Here is a 20364-nt window from a genome sequence, read left to right as displayed (position 1 = left end):
GACGTGCTTAATAATTTTTTTTAATGAACAGTGGGGTGCAAAAGTGTTTGCCCCCTTCCTGATTTCTTATTGTTTTGTATTTTTGTTACAGTTCAATGTTTAAGATCATCAAACAAATTTAAATAATGAACAAAGATGTTGGATGTTGTTTTATTCCATGTTTTTGCCATTTGTGGATCATGGCTGGTTGTTCGCTGGGGTAGAGCAGGGCGATATGGCCAAAAATATTTATCACGATATATATTTGAAAATTTGCGATAACGATATAACCGACGATATAATTGATGCGAGAAAAATACAACTCCACAACATTACTAGCGCAAAAAGACAACCTTCCATTTATTTTCACTTAAACAAGAAGCTGGTTTTTATGTACATTAAAGCTTTATAAAAATGTAACAGTGCAAATGCAAATTCCTTGCTGAAAGTTTAACCAAAAGGCATTTCCAGTAGAAATGGGCTGACATATCCTGAGCATAACCATGTATAATATCCACTGAAGTTAAAAAGAGGTGCAGTACGCATTTTTCGGACCATAAGGTGCACGGGATTATAAGGCACATTAAGCGAAACAAAGCAGTCAGATAAATCAAACTTTATTAAACTCATTCTTCTTGCTTCCTCCACTTCTGTACCATTGATTCATTAATGTTGAATTCTCTGGCAGCTGCTCTATTCCCATGTTGTTGCAGTATATTAATGACTAACCTCGTATTGTGGATGGATTATCTCAGTTGTTCTCCTGACTGAAGTTTGGTCCGTTTACAGCATCCTGCCATGCGATTGCATTTGTCTCTAACCATGAAGAACCTTCACGTTAACTTTTATAAGTGGAAAAGTGTTAGTGTTCGTCCTCCAGCTTCACTGTTTATGTTATGCTAACATAGCTGTGTCGCTAGCGATCACGTAGCACATCATTATATACCAGCTAGCCCAACTTCAGTAACCCTACAAACGTCACTGCTGTTTAGTTTCCTGTCTTCATTTATGTTGGAAGTGATAGCAGAGCTGTACGTTTGATTTTTTTCAGAAATCTCTCAGTCAGAACATGCAATATCATGCTTAGGTAACTAGCGAAACTAGCGAGCTAACTTCCGCTAGCTTCCTGCTAACTTCTAACTCCGTTAAATGTAATAACTTTTGTTTTCATGGATGCCTGGAAGTTAAACTTTATAGTTACACCTGGTAAAGCAGCAATGCTGATCGTTAAAGATGAAAGAATTTAGACAGTTTTTAACTGTAAGTGATGCTGCAGTGTTGTTTGACCTGAAGTATACGGAGTTTAGGACCCAGATTACTCCCAGATTTAAGAGCATCTTAGTCCGACAAATACGACAATAACAACGGCCGCTTGCATGTTCTGCAAAAAAATGTGCTTTGTCGTGTATCTGACGGACAAACACCAAACCAGTTGCACCATTTTTACAAACCAATTCTGGTTCATCTGCCATGTGCGTATGAAAACAAAGGCACTGCGCATGCGCGTTTTACTCCCATTCTATCGCGATATTTCATTTTCCTATCGTTGCCTAACATTATACCGGTATTACCGTGAACGGTATAATATGGCCCAGCCCTACGCTGGGGTGCTTAAGAAATGGCTGTATAACCTGTTCCAGACTGAGAGATCTCAATTACTTTTTTTCTCATTTGTTCCTGAATTTCCTTGGATAGCAGCATGATGTTTGTCTTTTGACGATCTTTTGGTCTACTCCACTTTGTCAGGCAGGTCCTACTAAAGTGTTTTCTTGATTCAGAACAGGTGTGTGAATAGCTCTGGAAAACATTGACCCAACCATTTATTGGGTTTAGCGAGCAATCACTTTTTCACAAAGGGCCATGTGGGTTTTTTCCCCCCCAATAATAAACACCTTCAATAAACAAACTGCATTTTCCGTTTACGTGTGTTATCTTTGTCTAATATCTAAACTTCTTTGATCCTCTAAAATATTAAAGTGTGACAATAATACAAAGAAAATAGGAAATCAGGAAGGAGGCAAACACTTTTTCACACCCTTTATGTATTAAAAAAAAGTCATCTTAAGAAATAAAAAATACCATAAGAATTTAAAATGATTAAAAACAACATATGATGGAATAAAAATAGACTTAAATAGCTTAACTCCTGAAGATTAATTCAATCAATTTAGTGTAATTTTTCCCCTGAAAACGTAAATGTGGTGCACAATACATTTAAAGCAAAACTTTGCAATAAAAGTAAAGAAAAATACCAGATGTAGGAAATATGATTCAAGTTAAGACATATATGTAAATATATATCTATAATATTTTTTTACTGATAACAATTTAAAGCTGGACACCCTCCCCACTTCTTCGATTTTCAGTGGCAGGAGCTCCCCCTATTGACACACCTGGCGTGTGTAATGAGCTCTTCTGTTTTTCTGATGTTTAGTGTCAGGTTGTTGAAATCGCACCACTCAACCAGTTTATGCACTTCCCTCTGTAGGCGGTCTCATTACCATGTGAGATGAGCTCCACAAGTGTTGTGTTATCTGCAAATTTAATAATATTTTTGAGGTAAGCAGGAGTCAGCGGTGTTCTGTCAGGACAAGCGTCAAAGTGAAAAATAGGCATAAAAAAACGTAGCAAAGTAAAGTGATGTCTCTCCTTTTATCTAAGACAGTGCTGTGATGAAGCTCCTCACCTGCCAACTGGTAAAAGTAGTGTTTTAGGCCTGCCACTTCTTTTGTCCTACACACTGTCTTCAGTTCTTTTTAAGGGCACATCAGTCTGAGTTTGTGTGAATACGAAAAGTTTGGGAGTCACGTTTGTGTTGCAAAGATACAATTTTCTGTCTGTCAAACTGTTATCTTCAGCATTTTTGTTGATTCAGCTAAAAAGCAAAAGGCTTAACTAATTCCATGAGTTCATTCAGCATAAAAAAGGCACCTATGTATGAGGAGTCAGTGTTAGGTGGCTTAACAATCTAAATTAAATGTCAAAATCCTCTGACAATGGTGAGGAGCAAGAACTGGACTGTCCTGAGTGAAAACCTAGCCAATGAGTTATCATATTTCCCAATGTTGGTTTCCAAACCACCTGCCTGCCCATCTGGCAGGGTGATGACAATACTGCATCAGCCTTTTACGCCTGAGGAATAAAAACACACAGGAGTATAAACAGAGGGAGCATAAAAGACATTTTGACAATGAATACAGGGAAGACTGGAATATAAACAAACAGTGGACTTATTAGAGATAAGATAGATGGACACAGAAATAATCAAAGACAAACACAGAACTGAAACATCATGGAAACAAAGTCATGGAATAAACAAGAGAACAGATGCAGAGATGAATACTAACACATCCAATGTCAGACCGCAGAACACAGAAACGAGACAGAGGGAGAAACATGTAGGAAAATGCTGAGGGAACTAAAAACCATCATTAGTAACAGTGACGTCTTGAACCAAAACTAAGGATTGCAAACCTGAAATTCAACTATAATAACCAGAAAGTTAATCGTAAAGTGAACTGAAAACTCAATATCAGCAGAGATAAAACTGTCTGAGAGTCATAAGAATAAAGGAACCAAACATTCAACAAATACCAAATCAAAATTAGAACACTAGCATAATGGTAAAGTTTATATAAATCTTTAAACTTAAATGTACCAAGATTTCAAATCCCCAAATGATACAAAACCCAAGGACGTCCTGATAAGTCTGGCCAGAGGTTATAAAGTATTAAAGTTGAGAATAAATCTTAGCCACAGACACACAGGTAACACATGTCTGCCACTCCCTCTGTGTGTTGATGGTGCAGAGGAAGGTTCGTCCATGACAGTTACTCCTCCTGTTACTGTGTGTTTTCAGCTGCTTCTGTGCATCTGACTGCAGATAACTGAAAAAGTAATGTAAAACAGGTGAAAACACAATTGTAACTGTAATGTAATTATTAAAATCAGTACAGCTGTCACAGGCTGGGTCTCCGACCCAGCACTCTGAGTTTTCTTTGTATTTGTCTCATTTTGTTATGTGATCAGTTTTGTGTTATTTCCTATTTTCCTTTAGTTTAGGCAGTTATTGTTCTTGGTTTTCTATGTTTTGGGGTTTTGTAATTATTCATCACGTATTAGGTCTGTTAAGTTGTGTTGTCATGTTTTAGTATTTCCTGTTTTATTCTGGCAATGTCATGTGTTCTTTGTTTATTGTATTTAGCTTTCCTCTCCTGGTCCTGTCATTAGGTTTATGTCTGTCAGCTGTTTTCCCCCATGTGTCGCCACTTCCCCTGATCACCTCATGTCTGTATTTAAGCCTTTTGTTTTCTCCATGCCATTGTCGGTTCGTCTGTTTACATCACCGCAGTCATGGTTATAGTTTTCGTCTGTTTAATCTCACCTCAGTCATAGTTATAGTTTTTTGGTCTTAGTACCTTTAGTGTTTTGTTTCTTAGTGTCTTGCCAGTTTAGTGTTTTTTGTTTCTTAGTGTTTTTGCCAGCTTAGTGTTTTGTTTCTTAGTGTTTTGCCTGTTTGTTTTGGTCTCTTGGTTTATTTCCTGCCGGCATCGCAATAAAGCTTCACCTTCTGTTAAAACCTTACTACTCTCATCGTCATCTGCTTTTGGGTCCTGTTTCCACACACACACCGGCGCACCCCGCCGTGACAACAGCAATGTGTTAGATTAATCCGCTACTGAAAAATGTAATGCGATCGCAGTAACATGGGTGTAACATGTTACACCAAACACTGGTCTTCAGTCGTCTAGCAACCACTGCCTAAGAAACTGTGCGTTTGTTTTAATATTCATTGTGAGATAAGCAATGGACAAACAGCATAGTAACATATAGAATAAAACCATCTGTATTTCATTTTTCTGAACCTACCAACTACTATTGCAGTTTTCATGTTAAACTGTGTGACAATGGCCACTTGGCAGTTTACTAGTGACTGCCTAATGGGAAACCTGCTTACACAAACTGGATGTCAAGAGGAATGGATTATGTTTTTCTGAGTCTGTGTGAATGTACAGTCATAATCACAACAATTGCTAGAATTATCATTTAGAATATAAATGGATTAGAAAGACCTGCTGAGACCACTTGAGGATTATTCCCTGTTAAATCCTGAAGGATGTGACTGATTTGTGCCACTAAAAAACTTCAGTCATTGCTGTCACTCTTGTTTCTCAGTTAGAATCCTAAAGCTTGAAACCTGGTAAATACTGGATCTTGATCAAGCCTTGCTAAGTTTAGTGGGTTACAGTTAGCGTTATTGCAATGTAATTTGTTCAGTGAGAAGTCCTAACAAGTATATAATAACAAGAGCTAAGACTGTGTGTGACCATTTTTCTTTTCTCAGCTTCTCTACAGCTGAGAGAAGACAAATGGGTCTGCCTGTGGAAGAATAAACACTCCACAATCATATTATAATCTGTTCACAAGCTCAGTCACATTCCCACCATTTCCTTGAAAGAGAAAGAAAATTGTATCTTTTTCTAGGCATTGCCATGTGTCGATTCTTTCCACGCCTCTTGAACATTTGATTTTCCAGCATTCCCATAGTGATTAATAGCTCAATCTCAGGCTGGCTAATGAGTTTTATCAGGAGCCACTGGTGATTAATTAGCGACAGCAAAGAGCATGTCACGGCTTTATTCTGGCTAAGCCATTTCTTCCATGCTCTAAATCTTCCTTCTACAAAGAGATAGCTCAACCCCAGGTGACATTTTCAAATAGCCCTGAGGTTTAAAAGAGCTCCAGCTCTGGTCAAATCAGTGCAAATGAAAGGCACTGTGCCTTTCAAGCGAGGGACTGTAGTTATTCACCACAATATTAACTCAATCTTCTCCTAGAGGGAAATCTCTGCATTATTGACCATTAACATTTTGACACTCAACCTGAGGCAGCTGAAAAACAACGTCTTATGTGTCTCGTGAAACTTCTGTAAAGGTTCAAGACGTCATTAATTTTATTTTTGTTCTGACTGTTGGCTATAACATACTAGTTCACACTACTGTTTTTAAAGATTAGAGACTTGGGGGGGTTATGTGGGAGGAGTATGAGTGCCCAAAAACATACGATCTCTTTATTCATTATGGAATGAATTTTTCATCCTGTGTAACAGTTATAGACTGAAGATCTAATGGGAACTAATAATGTAAGAGCTGCCAATGTCAGCAGTGTTATCTTAGCTTGGGCTTGGAGACTTCACTATGTGGATGAAGTATCATATATGCTGTAGGCAAAAACTTAGTTACTATCTGAATTGATTTTAGTTCAACCACTGTATTTGGCCAATAACCAATAACTTAATGGAAAACGAAGAAACTAAAACTAAATAAAGGCTCTAACAGGGTCACTCTCATATTGCGCCCAGCTGTAACAATAGATTTTATGTAAAAAAACAAGGAAAGATTGTCTACTTTTACTCTTTGCCTTCTAAGCAACACATGCTTCTTTATTGAATTGAATTGAATTGAATTGCATTGATATACCTTTATTAGTCCCACAAGGGGAAATTTCATGTTAAGGCTGCCGACCTATTGCACGCAATGGCGGCGCCATCTTACCCTCCGACCATACATACATTACACAAAACATCACATGGGGAAGACAGGTCAGAGAGGTATAACAATGGAAAATGCACCACATGAGAATAGAATAGAATTCAACGTTATTGTTATTGTCATTGCACATGCACAGGTACAGGGCAACGAAATGCAGTTTGCATCCATCCAGAAGTGCTTTAGTGATATAGATATATTACAATATATATTAGCAATAATATAGATATGTGAGTATATTACAGAAATGGGTCTATTATGGTATGTTATAATGTACACGGTATGAAGTATGTTGTTATTCTATAACTATAAGTATGTACAGGCTGTAGTGAGTACAGGCTATGTACAGGCTATGAACAGGATATAAATATGAAAAACTATACAGAATATGAAATAAATAACTTTACAGAATCTGAGATATACAGCTATACAGAAATGGGAACTATGCAAGTTGTAAACAGTTGTAGGATTAAAAATTATCAAATGTGCAGAGTGATTATTTACACAGAGCTATACAGTAGTGCAGTTAAGATAAGTGAGATATACTGTAATTCCTACAGAGGCTATATAAAGTACTAGTGGTTGTGAGTGGTGGTTCAGTCCATGTTGTTATTATTGTGTGTTTGAGGGTACAGTTGTCCATTGTGGGTGTGTGTATGTTCAGTCCGTGTGTTAACGTGGGTCAGATGTCAGGAGGCAGAGTTCAGGAGCCTGACAGCTGTGGGGAAGAAGCTGTTCCGGTACCTGGTGGTCTTAGTCCGGAGGCTCCTGTAGCGCCTCCCAGAGGGCAGGAGGGTGAAGAGTCCATGTGATGGGTGACTGGGGTCTTTGATGATTTTCCCAGCCCTTTTCAGACACCGCTTCCTGTAGATGTCTTTTATGGCAGGAAGTGGTGCTCCGGCGATGCGCTGGGCAGTTTTCACGACCCTCTGCAACGCCTTCCGGTCCGAGGCAGAGCAGTTCCCGTACCAGACTGTTATACAGTTGGTCAGGATGCTCTCGATGGTGCAACGATAGAAGTTCACCAGGATGTCTGAGGACAGGTGAAAAGATAAGGAGAAAAAAATAACTCCCCCCAGACTGAGCTCCAACAGGGAGATCAGTTTGAGAACAGAAAAAACACCTCTGCACAAAGCACATGAAAAAACTCTTAATACACAGTTCAAAGCAATGTACAGTGCACAAGCGAGGTGAGGAAGCAAGGGCACTGTACCCACTCTAGGGTGAGGTGGGTGGAGATGAGTGTCAAAAGGATAGGAGCAAGAATGAAAGGAAGTATAGTCTGGAGACAGGAGGCCAAGTTGGAGGTGGCAGGGTCAAAGATGCTAAGATTTTCATTAGGAGTGACGAGGATGGACAGAATTAGAAATGGGTTGAGTGTTTTGAAAAACTAAAATAGAGAGGCAAGGCTGAAATGGTCTGAACATGTGCAAAGGAGGTATAGTGGATATATTGGACAAGGGATATTGAAGATGGAGTTTCCAGGATGGAGGACCTCAGTGGAGGTTCGTGGATACAGTGAAAGAGGGTTGGTATGACAGAGGAGGATGCTAGGGATAGGATGAGATGGAGGAAGATGATCTGTGGTGACCCAAAAGAAGCAGCCGAAAAAAGAAGTCGCAGCTTTACTTTCAGTCTACTGTGAACTTTAAGTGCGCATTTTCTATTCATCAACCACGACCTTACTTTAGACTAATGTCACATTAAAATCTTGATGTTGTTCTCTGCAGTGAGAAACCAGACCTATGCTGCCCCTGATGAATAATGCAATACTCTACATTAGTAATATGTAACCTTTGTGTGGCTCACATTTGTCTTCACTCTCTTTGAGTAATTGCTGTCATTTTAAAAATGTATGAGCACATTATGAGGCCTACCATTAACATTAAGCTCTGTCGGAAATCTATCGTGGAGAAGGTGCAATTTAAAGGTGAGGCCAAAGAGAGGAGGAATGAAGTACCTTCAAAAAAATAAATAAAAAAGAATAAAATACTAAATATCACTAACAGAGATAAAACTTTATTCTTTGTATTTTTGTTTCAGGTTAAATATTGGGAAGAATGACCTGTTGACCTTTTATGATGGGGATGACCTTACAGCCAAACTGCTGGGTCAGTATGGAGGATCAAAGTCCCGCTTTAAGCTCTACACCTCCACTGCAGATGTCACCATCCAGTTTCAGTCTGACCCTGCCACTAACGTCTATGGCTATGGAAATGGTTTTGTGGTCCACTTCTTTGGTAAGTCTTAGGCACAATTGTGCCTCAGCTCATATTCATTCTGCCATATTCCACATGTGAATTTTAAACCAGATACATTGTACACTGGTTTTGAAGGTTTTTCTTTAAACTCAAACGATGACATTGTCTGAAAGCTAAACCTTAAGTGAAACCTGTAGTGGTTTTGCAGTGTTTCAGGTTTTTAGTCACATTTTGACACTGGGATCACTACACAATGCAAAACACCTCTATGTGTCTCATCTCAGGAGTGGGTAGAATGCTTGTCATTACTGCAATGATGTTGCTGCATTTTTAGTGGATCACCCACAAAACTTACGCTCCTGTCAATGCGTTTTTGCAGCTGCAGCGTCATACTTATTTCCTCTAACACATATTTATTATTAAGCAAAAAGCTGGGCAAAAAGAAAAAGTTTGAATTCATTTTTGCTGATATGGCACCTAAAATGGAAGCAATGAGAGGCCATCCCTAGTTTTGGACAGAATGTGTCATTAGTGCAGCACCATGCCACAGCGACCACACTTTATCTGATAAGAGCTAATAAATTCAGAGGAAAAGGAAAGCTACGGAATACAGATTACCAGCAAAGGAAAGGGAAAGCTTGTTACAATCGGTTCATGAAACATGTTGGAGTAATGTAAACACAAGACATCAAAACAGACAGGTGTTGGAGAATTCTGCTTGTCTAGTGCCCAGATGCAATTACGTTGGCGTGTTTGGTGAAATTAGACTCCTAAGAAGAGTGCTGTTATGTAGGAATGAGCAGAGGAAAGCAATCAGGTATGGCAGTTTGCCCAGAGAACAGGTCATTTAAAATGATGGAAAATACTGTCAACAACTGAGTCTAAGCTTTGAAGACAAATTAAGATATTCAGGTTTTAGATGTTTTATGTGCTATGAGCCACATCTACAAACCACCAACCAAATGGTAGAATGACACTGCACAGAATTCGCTGGTTGCATGTTCTTTTGTGCACAATAGGAATTAGAGTCCACCTCATACATACTTTAATGTCTCTGTAAAATTTTATAATGTTGCTCAACACACAGCAGCACACAGCTGTCTAACATATGAAAACAATACCAATGTATAATACTTTTTTATGTTATAAGAATCAATGTTATTTCTTGTTGCATAGACAAGAAATGAGAATAGAAATCATCAGTAAAGTGGCTTTAAGTTTACAGTGTTTAATTGTTTTTGCAAGGTGAGAAGCATAAAGCAAATTTAAATGGACAATTAAAAAAAAAAAAAAAGACAGATCATTTTATTTACAGTGAAATCTTCTGAGGAGCATGTGTGTACCAGGTGATCCCAGTCCTATCAGAAACTTTTCCACAATAGGTTTAGATAACTTTAATTTCCAAAGAACTAACACATTTACTACTGCAGGAACATAGTACTAAATGGAGTTGTTATAGGAATGCCACCCACCACCACTAGGTTTTTTCAAGCACAAAAATCACTACTGACCCAGAGTTACAAGATTCATCCATACATCTTGAGCAAGGCCAAAAAATTGCCTACTAATGTATTAGCTAAACACTCTCAGTTTCTCTCCAAGTTATGCAAAAATATCACATTACATGGACATTTTGGATTTAAAACAGTATCTTCAAACATTATTTTAGCCATAATTAGGCCATAAAAAGGTAGAAAGACTGATTAACTGACATTAGTAAAAGATAGAAAGAACTTTAAAGTCTTGTAAAGCACCTTTCAGTCGAACCTTACATCCATCAGATTTTTGTCTTCTTCTTTTTGCTGTCTCCTGCAGAAGTAGCTCGTAATGACACTTGCCCTGAGCTCCCTGAGATCTCTAATGGCTGGAAGAGTACATCTCACCCTGAGTTGGTTCAGGGCACCGTAGTGACTTACCAGTGTTACCCTGGTTATCAGGTGGTAGGCTCCGAACTACTCATGTGCCAGTGGGACCTCACCTGGAGCGGCGATCTCCCGAGCTGTGAAAGAGGTGAGAAATTGGTATAGGTCAAAATTCAATAGTCCAGATGAGCTACAGCTAAAAAAATTGTATTTAGTGATAAACAATTAACTGTCTCACTGTTAATCTGTGTTTTTGTCTAATTAATCCGTTAATCATATAGAATATAAAACAGAGGAAAGCAGTGACTCCTTGCGTTAAAGCACCTGTGAGTGAAAAATACATTTATGGTTTGAGCAGCACCCATGAAAAACTTGCCAAATCTTCTCTGCCAGTTCCAAACATTTTAGATTATCACCCCAGGTTAGGACCACCTGTGAGCATGGACCCTGCTACAGTGGTCACTTGATGTCTGCTTCAAGCATGCCATGTTTGAATGATCTTGATAGGGCTTGTGTCACAGTGCAACTTCAAGCTGGTGTTCCACAAAACCAATCTGCAGAATTATTTGGAGTGAGCCCTTCTCTTATCTCCAGATTGAAGGCAAAGTTGTAACTACAATATCAGAGACAGGCTGTAAAGTAGAGAAGACGTGATGGTGTGGGACGACATCTCCCTGACTGGTAAAACAATCACTAAAGGCAACCTCAATGAGGAGAGCTATTAAGATGAGATTCTGCAACCAGTGGTAATCCCATATCTCAACTCCACACTCGCCCCCACAGAGCAGAGTTTATCAGGGACAAGCTCCAGAATTTGTAGTAGAGATTATGGAATGGCTTCTCTGTAGTCCTAACCTCAGCCCCAATGAGCACTTCTGGGATGCTGGTCAGTAGTTGGTCAGTAATGACCAATCTTTGTTTCTTTGTCCTCCCAGTGGTGTCTTGTACTGACCCTGGAAAGGTGGAGCATAGCAGACGGGTGCTGTCAGGTACTCATTTCACCGTAGGTTCAACTATTCAGTATATCTGCAACAAGGGCTTCACTCTGTCTGGAAACAGCCTGCTAACCTGCTTCAGTCGGGGATCATCAGGCCCCAGGTGGAGCCAGAAGCTACCTAGATGCCTGCGTACGTACACACTTTTCCTTCCCTTTTAATAATTACTGTAGATGACTGAAATTAGTAGACAGACTTCATGAGGAGATTTTTCTGGTGTGTGAAGGTATTTGTAAGCTTTATATGTAAGCTCTGTCTTATGGGTCTGCATGTAGCCATTGTACTTGTGCCACTTTTAATGAGAGCCTATAGTTTTATAAATAAACTGTGAATTAAAAAAAAACTGTAAAAGCCTAAAATGAAAAGTAAAGAGGGCATCAGTCTTCACAAGACATGAGCTAACGGCTGTGCCTTTGGTCCTACTTTTAATTTCGGAAATTTTAGGAAACACAAAAAAACCAGGCACTCTAAGAGCAATGATCTATTGGGATAATATAGTATTGCAAGGCCTGTTGGATATGACAGAAAACAGTTCTGATGGACAGATGTGATTGCAGACATTCCCCAACTCTCTTTGTAGTAATCAGCATTGATCAATGATCATCACAATTTGTATTTTAATAACAAATGAGGTTGTTGTTGTTGTGGTTGTGACAACTGTTAGACATTTGGAGTTAGTTTTAGTAATTATGCAACACTGCTTATAAGGTTGTGGAGAACTGCTGTCACCTGTCAGCTGAGACTGAAGAAGTCATTCTGATGAGTGAAGAAACACCCTCACTGAAAAATGCTGCATCCAGATGAACAGAATCAACTTTCTGGGATTTTCTTACCTTTCTTATTAAGAAACACACAAGTCCATTGGAAGACCACTCAGTGTATGTAGCATTCATTGACAGAAGTCAGCTCTCTAACTGTGAGGCCCAAGGTACAGATGAGAGAAACAGTGCAAATGCAAATGTTCTGCATCATACCAGTGAACTCTGGACTGCTCATCTGCAACATTATGTCCATCTTTCATATACAATCCCCTTAAATAACAGGACAAAACCCCAACATTGCCCCCTGCGAGCAAGCCCTTGATGTCACTGGAAAAGAAAAACGTTCTTTTACCAGAAAGAAACGTCAGCCATAGCCAGGATCAGCGAGGGCAGCCATCTACCGTGACCAGTTGGTGGTGAAATGAAAGAAAAAGAGAGCAGTGGGAGACAGGACAAATGTACTCTATGGGAGAAAGAGTCAGAATTGCATAGTTACTAGTGAGTAAATGTAATAGTAGTGTATAAATATGTATTAATACAAAAAAAGAAATGCACAGCATAGGAAGCCCCCAGCAGCCTCAGCCTATGGCAACATAACTACGATGGTCCAAGGTCACCTGATCCAACCCTAAATATAAGCTTTATCTACACGGAAAGTATTAAGCCTGCTTATTAGTTTCAAACTGGTATGAAGGCCTTCTTTAAAATTGTCTGAACTAGTATCATCTACTACTTTAAGTCTTTTACTATTCAGATTATAATATCCTAGTCATAGAAATAGAGACATTCACTGCACTTTTACAGATTTCTAACTAACTTCATCAATGCTAAATTTAATGACCCAATTTTGTTTAAAACCAGAACCCAAGCAGGACACCTGACCAGACCAAACAAGCTTCAGTGTGTATTAAATCTCCAATTAGACCTGGGGAATACAAAGAACACAGGATATGATTCATCTCGTTTTCATCATTTTCAAATCGTTAATTAAGACCTTGTGTCCTGTGAATGGTGGTACTGTCATCCTGGAGGACACAACTCCCATCAGGACAGAAATTTTGTCATTTCTTAGTTATTAGTGAATATCGTAAGAGTGACAGTGATGCTGTTACAATAATAGATGCTGTCTTTCTTTGCAGATTCTGAATAACCAACATAATTTAATTGAAATCTTGACAATATAATTTTCCACCTGTCCCGCTGATTAAATAATGGCATTCTGTTAGAAATACTAATTAACAACAACTCTGTGACCTGCCATGGAGTTAATTAATTACACAGTTGTGACCATAATTTTTTATTACTTTGCCTTCAGCTGAGACCTTCGAGCCTTGCAATCATCCAGGAACCCCCACTTATGGGATGCCCAGCTCTAATAAGCTCCACTTCCAGGCTGGAGAGACCCTGCATTATTCCTGCCAGAATGGCCATCAGCTGCTGGGTGAACCTCTTCTCTACTGTGTTCCTGGACACCCGTCCCAGTGGAGTGGGCTGCCACCTGTCTGCAAAGGTAGAAAACTGCAGCACGACTTGTTTCTACATTGTCAATTCATTTTTTAAGATCATGTGAAGGAAAACAGCTCAGAAAAACTGGTTGTGGCCAAGCCAGAAGCAAAAAGGTTATATTTGGAAATGTAAATTCCATATTAAATCAAATTCAAAACATACAAAAGTCAAAGAAAAAATGCAAAAAAAGGTATTAATGAACCTTGAATAGCAACGTGATCTGGAAAGATGACATTAACGTGACCATGATGAAACCTTACAGACTGAAAGACAGATCATCTTAAGAAAAAAAAAGTATGTTTTGGAAAAGCAGAAACTCACATCAATCACAGTGAAAGGCCATAGATGAAAAAGAACTGTCTTTTTTCAAATTGATTTTTTTTGTCCTGACAATTTGGAGAAGGTTGTTCCAGTCTGGAGGCTAAAATAACAAAAGAGCAGCCTTTACCTTGAGCCTGCTGTTTGATCAAGGCAACTCAGGGATACAGGGTGCAGTAAGGACATGTTAAACAAACAACCACGAGGCAGGAGAGACCTATCAGGACTCCAGTGAGAGTATGCATCTGTAATTTGCTTTTACTAGAGGAGTCTCAGAGGTTGCACAGTCAAGCTGCTGTATATGCACAAAATAATGAACTTATTTGTTTTCTGATTGCAAACGGTACAGTATATCTGAGCAGAAAAAGGGTCTCAACAACCCTTTGTTGCATTTTGTACCAAAATTATAATAATTCCAATACAAATTACATTTCAGTAAACAAAATACATCTCCTTACAATTATAGTTCCTGCTCTGTGCTTCCAGGTTTATTTTGGTAATGATTTTTCCCATTCTCGTACATTGTCTCATTGTCTTGAATAGTTTCGGCTGTCCTCCCAGGTGTAGCCTCTCTGCCCTTGTGTTTGCATCTCATCTGGTCCTTTGCAATATCATCCTGCAAGTTTTCTGCCATTTGGATTCTGTACTGTAATCTTTGCAATGTACAGTACAATAAAGTAATAAGGAGTATATCCAAATGCACTTCAGTAAGTTTTTTATTTTTACCTGATTTATAAAAAAAATATTTAAAAAAAAATAAATCCTGATATACTACAGGTAGCCCAAACAATCAAAAGCTCACTTCTTAAGCAATTTAACTGGAAAACTTTAAGGGAGCTGACTTATTTAGATAGATGAGATTAAATTAATTAACATACCAACCAGGAAAATTGTAAGCTGATAGATTCGATTTTAAATAGAATTAAACTCATAATAATCCACAAAACTGTGAACATTATGCATATATATGATTGCAAGTAAAAAAAATGTTGATAAAAAAAAGTATTCACTGTGCTTGCAAAATGTCTCCTTCAGTTAGACTGTAGTTGCACATGTAATTTTTCATGTAATCAAGTCAAGAAGTTTTATTCTGTTAAACTTTCATCACTGTTGACAGAGTGTATCTGGTGGTATAGTCAATAAAATTCAGTTAAATCAGCCAAACGGTACCTTATTAAGTATTTTCTTAATTTCTTTTGCTGTTTTTTATTTAACATTCATTCTTTCTGTATTCTCAGCCCACCCAACAGAGTATGATAAGCACAGAGTAGCTGGTAAGTTTACCTACAGAGATAAAAGTCTTTGTATAAACTTTCTGATTCTACGTGCACACAACGAGTTACCATCAGGGATGAACAGTTTAAAGGATCATTTGTGCTAGAAATATTTCCAATATATATGCAATATATAATCATAATTTGTATAAAAAAATAAAGGCAACTGGAGGGAAATTCAACTATATGTGTAAAGGTGTGTAATAGCAGTCAAACATATTAACAGACCTATTATTTCAACGCTTTTGCATTTTTTGTAATTTTTAGAGTGTATAATAAAACTAAAGACATCAAATCACAGTTTGTCATTTGAAAAACGTATATTACTGTACTTTCTGCCTTGGTAGTTACTTTGCAAACCACTGGTAATATTGGAGTCAGCTCTACAAGGTGATCACTTGGTTGGGTTCCAGTTAGCAGGCAAACCTCTGGGTCTTAATAAGTTAATTCAGTCAATGTATGAATCCATATTAAAGCAACCAAATAAAACAAAACAAGTATATTGTTATTTCAAGACATGGAGGCCCATCAATGAAGATAAATCTCAATCTCTCAAACTTCACAAAGACTAAAAGGCTCTGACCCTAGGACTCCAATAGTAAAGGAAGATGAAGCTTCTGAGGAGGAGGAGGAATTCATCAGTATTATCATCTTATATTAATGACCACATCACTGCTTTCTAGATTTTAAGTAGTAGGCCCATCTTAATATCAACTGTTCAGCGTGAATCAGGAATTCATGATGAAAATGCTGCAAATAAAGTTAAACCTTCACAATCTTTTTTTTTCTCCAACAGTACCTACTGCAGACCTAAGGATGGAAGGAGCCCAAGTAGCATTGGCTGTCTTCATCTCCATCACCTTCTTCCTCATCCTCATCATTGGGCTCTACCTTTATTTTTTAAAGTATGTCCAAATTAGTTGACAAATGCTGCTGGAAAAAAAAGAATAAATTACATTATGACTAGAGAAAAGAATTTAAATATACACAGCATAATCTTTACAATTTTTGGAATAAGCACTTATTTCCAGCACAGTAATACTACAGCCTCTCTTTGTCATGCAATGAGAGAATCAGTGCAAATGCAGAGTCATGCAATGTGCATGCAAGCTTTTAGTAACATAAATTTCTGAACTCTGTCACAAATAAGGAGATTTGGGGGGCTTTGGTCTGACTGGGATGCACTGAAAGCAAATGAAAATATATTTAGCTGAAAGGACCTGCCAAGGAATTAGTATCATGGATTTTAGAACAATGTTGAGCAAAAGGCCAGAGTGTGGCCTCAAACTGGTGCAGAAAGCAAACACACACTTCTAATTTATACCTGAATTGGGGTTTTGTGGAAGATAATCATTAGTAATGAGAGTTTGGTAAAAAATAAAGTTTTTCAGTTAAAGCACGTAAGGTCATGTTCTTTATGCACATACATCTCTGTAAGCGCTTGCTTATGAAAACAGTAGCTGTTTTAACAAACTAGTGTTGTTGGGTTTTTCTTGTTTTTTAATTCTTTTTGTCTCCTTTTAATTGATGTGTGCTTCTCTCTATGTGCTCAGGTTCCAGAGGAAGCCACTAAGACTCACTCTGTACTCCAACTTACCATATGAAAATATCACTGGAGAGTCTACACTTTATAACTCAGTTTATGAGACAATGGTGAGTCAACATTCCCCACAGCTGTCAGTCTGTTACGCTATCAAATCTAATGGCCCTCCATTCATTTAGAACCACTTTGTGGTTCACTTGCATTGTACTGTGGTATACTGATGGATGTTATTTTAATATTATCTACCCTTATTATATTAGTAAGGTAAGGCTACATAGCAGGCTCTGAATAATGCAATATGGGTCATCAGCACCACAAAGTTTTCCACGATGATTTGAATCAAATCCAAGAGTGGAAGATCTACTGAAAGTTGCTACTATGACACTGTCAGAGAAAAACATCATATATTGATCACACATCCCAAGTTTTCAGTATACCATCTCCTTTAGGAGAAGCAACAGTAACATACCTGTGATTAATAAATAAGAACAAACGTTTGCTTTCAACACTTAGTTCTTCAATAACATATGGCAACTGAGGATGTTCCTTTAGTGTCTAAGTTGCTGTTTTGTTCACCTTCCATGCTTCCGATTTCTGAAGAACAATGAGGTGAGTCAGTCCTCGATCCTCCTGTGAAATACTCTTGTGATTATACTTCCTGAATACTCATTTGTGTATCAAAAGTGAATTCATTTGCCTAAATACTCTAAAATATTGGCACATTTGTTCTATCTATATAACAGTTTGGTCACAAAAGGACCAAATTTGAGGTACATGTACTAGGATTTCTTTCAAGCTTTATTACACTTCTACTTTGCTCCATTTTTAGCAGCCAGATCTCTGACTGTCTGTCAGCCAGGCTACAGCGCTGAAGTGAAACCTATTTTCTTCAATCAATGTCTTAGATTTACAGAGAGCCTTTTTTATAGGGCTACACACTCCTTTTTTCAAGAAAAACATCTACAATAAGGGTGCCTTTGTGGTGTGGAACCCATTATTGTGAATTTAAATGTTATTAAGAAATGATCAGACAAAAGAGAAACACAAATGTTCAGTTTATAAGCCATATGACAAAAACATCATCCAGAATGTGATTAAAGTGGTGGTTGAGCTGTTGAGCCAATTGGGTCTAATAATATATTAAATGCAGTGTTGAGGCTGTCATTGTTAAGCATCTACATGGGTGTTAAAATCACTCACAATTATTTGGAGCACTAAATCAAACAAAAAGTCTGAGAAATCTGAGAGGAACTGTGAGTAAAGGTCAGGTGGATCATAGATAACAACAAATTGAACTGGTTTTTGAGTTTTACAATTCGGGTGAACCAAGCTCAGACTCTGTTACAGAGAAGAGTTGATGAGTATTATTTTGTTCCATGTAGTGCAGCGGCCTTTAAGGTGTCGCGGATAAATACAACAAAATAAAACTAGTACCGGTACTGAAAAAAAGAAGATTTATTCATAACACACGTGAAAAGACCCAGGAAAACCGAGTTAACGATAAAAACGATAACAAAATAACGCTGAAAACCCATAAAAACCCTGAAAACCAGACATTTCACACCTGAGCCTCAACTCTCGCGGCCCGGTACCAAACGACTCACGGACCGGTACCGGTCCGAGGCCCGGGGGTTGGGGACCGCTGATGTAGTGCATCTCTATAAAATTATCTGCATTTTTAAAGTTCCTCTGCTCATTTATTGTTTTTTTTTATTAATAATTTAAAAACTATAATTGTTTCCATTGTTGTCCATCATGTTTGTGTAACATGCTGTCCTGCCATTTTAAAGTGTACACTGGTTTAGTTTTCTGACTGCTTTGAGTGCTGACCAAACTCGTGCAATGTCTTCACAGGAATCCAGAGAATACGAGGTTTCTATCTGAAGACTCCAATGTATGTGTGTGTTTAATGGACAGATAAGACGCCTGCTGGCCTTTTCAACATCCCCCACACTTATTCCTTTGGTAACTCGCTTGACACCTCCACCCTGGTTTCTCTACACTGAATATGAACTTTTCTTTATTTACCTGGCAGAGGCCACCACAGCACCCCTGGAAAAGCTGAGCCACCAGAATATTTTTCTAGTTCTTCAACAGTTACCGTCCAGCAGCAGTTTGTACAGTTTTTAACGCTGTGCTCACATCCTGAGAACTTTCGGTGCAAAGTAACATCTCAGAAAGCAGAGGGATCAATGCAAAGCAATGCCATTAAGTGCATATAACCACAGGTGTTAGGCTGTGTTTTGTACATTATACACATTGTCGTCTAGCACCATTAAAGGAACAATGCTTACGGATTGTTGGGATGCGGTACATTGGTATATTAAGATTTTACACTTTAATGTTAGAAAAAAGCAACAGTATAAACAATTATCTGATTATCCCCAAACTGTTGTTGCTTGAATCTGTTCTTTGACAAATAAAATGTCTTAAATAAAAGACCTTTGAAGGAATATTTGTCTCTCTAAAAGGGTGATGTTCTCATGTCTGTATGTTCAGCACAGTGATCAATGCAATATATAATTTGCTTAGATTAGCATAAAAACTGAAAGCAGGGGGAAACAGCTAGAGCTCGAAGATAAACCAAAACTCCAAAGCTCCATTTAAAAACAAACTACATCTGATAACAATGACTCAAGCTGGAAAAAAATATTAAAGCCCCTTTTATAGTTTTGTGGATTTCTTAAACTTTTCATTCTCTGAATTCTTTGAAAAACTGAAGAAAATAATTAAACGCTGTTATAGCTTATTGCTAATGTAAACTTTGTCATTGGACAGTGAGTGCAAGGCTATGAGTGAATTTTATATTACAGTGCACCAATTACACGTGCACCTCAGATGGTGGACTTTGGGCAGATTTTAAAATAGTATAAGGTGAATGATAAGTTGTCTGTTGTGTCTCCAGCTGCTTTAGCTATCAAATGCTAGCAGATTAATGAGCCAGTAAATTTGTATGTAACATGGTATTACATTCAAAACTTATTGGTTTGCAATAATGAAGCAATAATTTCCAACATAACAACCAGTATACTTTTAGTAATGTTATTTAGTAATTGATAAAGTATTTATTTTCCATCTTTAAGAAGATTCTGTGCTATTTGAACATTCGTCAGCTGCGGCCAAGAATGGTTTTGTATCTAGCATCCAGTGGCCTTCATTGGAATTGCATTTTTTTTTTTTTTTTGCACTTAGTATGCTATAATTGTTTTTCCTTCCATGTATTTGTTGAGTTTTAAGCTTTATACTGACACCATCATTAAACAAAACCAACATAACAGGACAAAACAAACTAGCCAAAACCAAACAAAACAAACAACCCGGCTCAAGAATACAAATAAATAAATGGAAATTCCAGACACTTTGATTATGAGATACAA

The 20364-nt window shown here is 37.9% G+C and overlaps 1 protein-coding gene across 1 annotated transcript in view; it reads left to right on the top strand.

Annotated features, from left to right (window-relative positions):
- Window positions 1–18871, top strand: part of sez6b (seizure related 6 homolog b) — a 232674-nt gene extending 213803 nt beyond the window's left edge. Inside the window, exons 10-17 of the mRNA XM_085380611.1 lie at window positions 8571–8767; window positions 10544–10738; window positions 11526–11717; window positions 13662–13856; window positions 15409–15444; window positions 16241–16349; window positions 16998–17097; window positions 18842–18871. Of these exons, the coding sequence (XP_085236737.1) occupies window positions 8571–8767; window positions 10544–10738; window positions 11526–11717; window positions 13662–13856; window positions 15409–15444; window positions 16241–16349; window positions 16998–17097; window positions 18842–18871 (1054 nt within the window). The remainder of the gene's footprint in view (window positions 1–8570; window positions 8768–10543; window positions 10739–11525; window positions 11718–13661; window positions 13857–15408; window positions 15445–16240; window positions 16350–16997; window positions 17098–18841) is intronic.
- Window positions 18872–20364: the final 1493 nt, after the last annotated feature.

Source organism: Rhamphochromis longiceps, linkage group LG14 (genome assembly GCF_057381845.1).
Source record: "Rhamphochromis longiceps isolate RC_006_pf linkage group LG14, R_longiceps_female_GT1.1, whole genome shotgun sequence".
Classification (NCBI taxonomy): domain Eukaryota; kingdom Metazoa; phylum Chordata; class Actinopteri; order Cichliformes; family Cichlidae; genus Rhamphochromis; species Rhamphochromis longiceps.
This window is presented reverse-complemented; position numbering and strand designations above follow the sequence as displayed.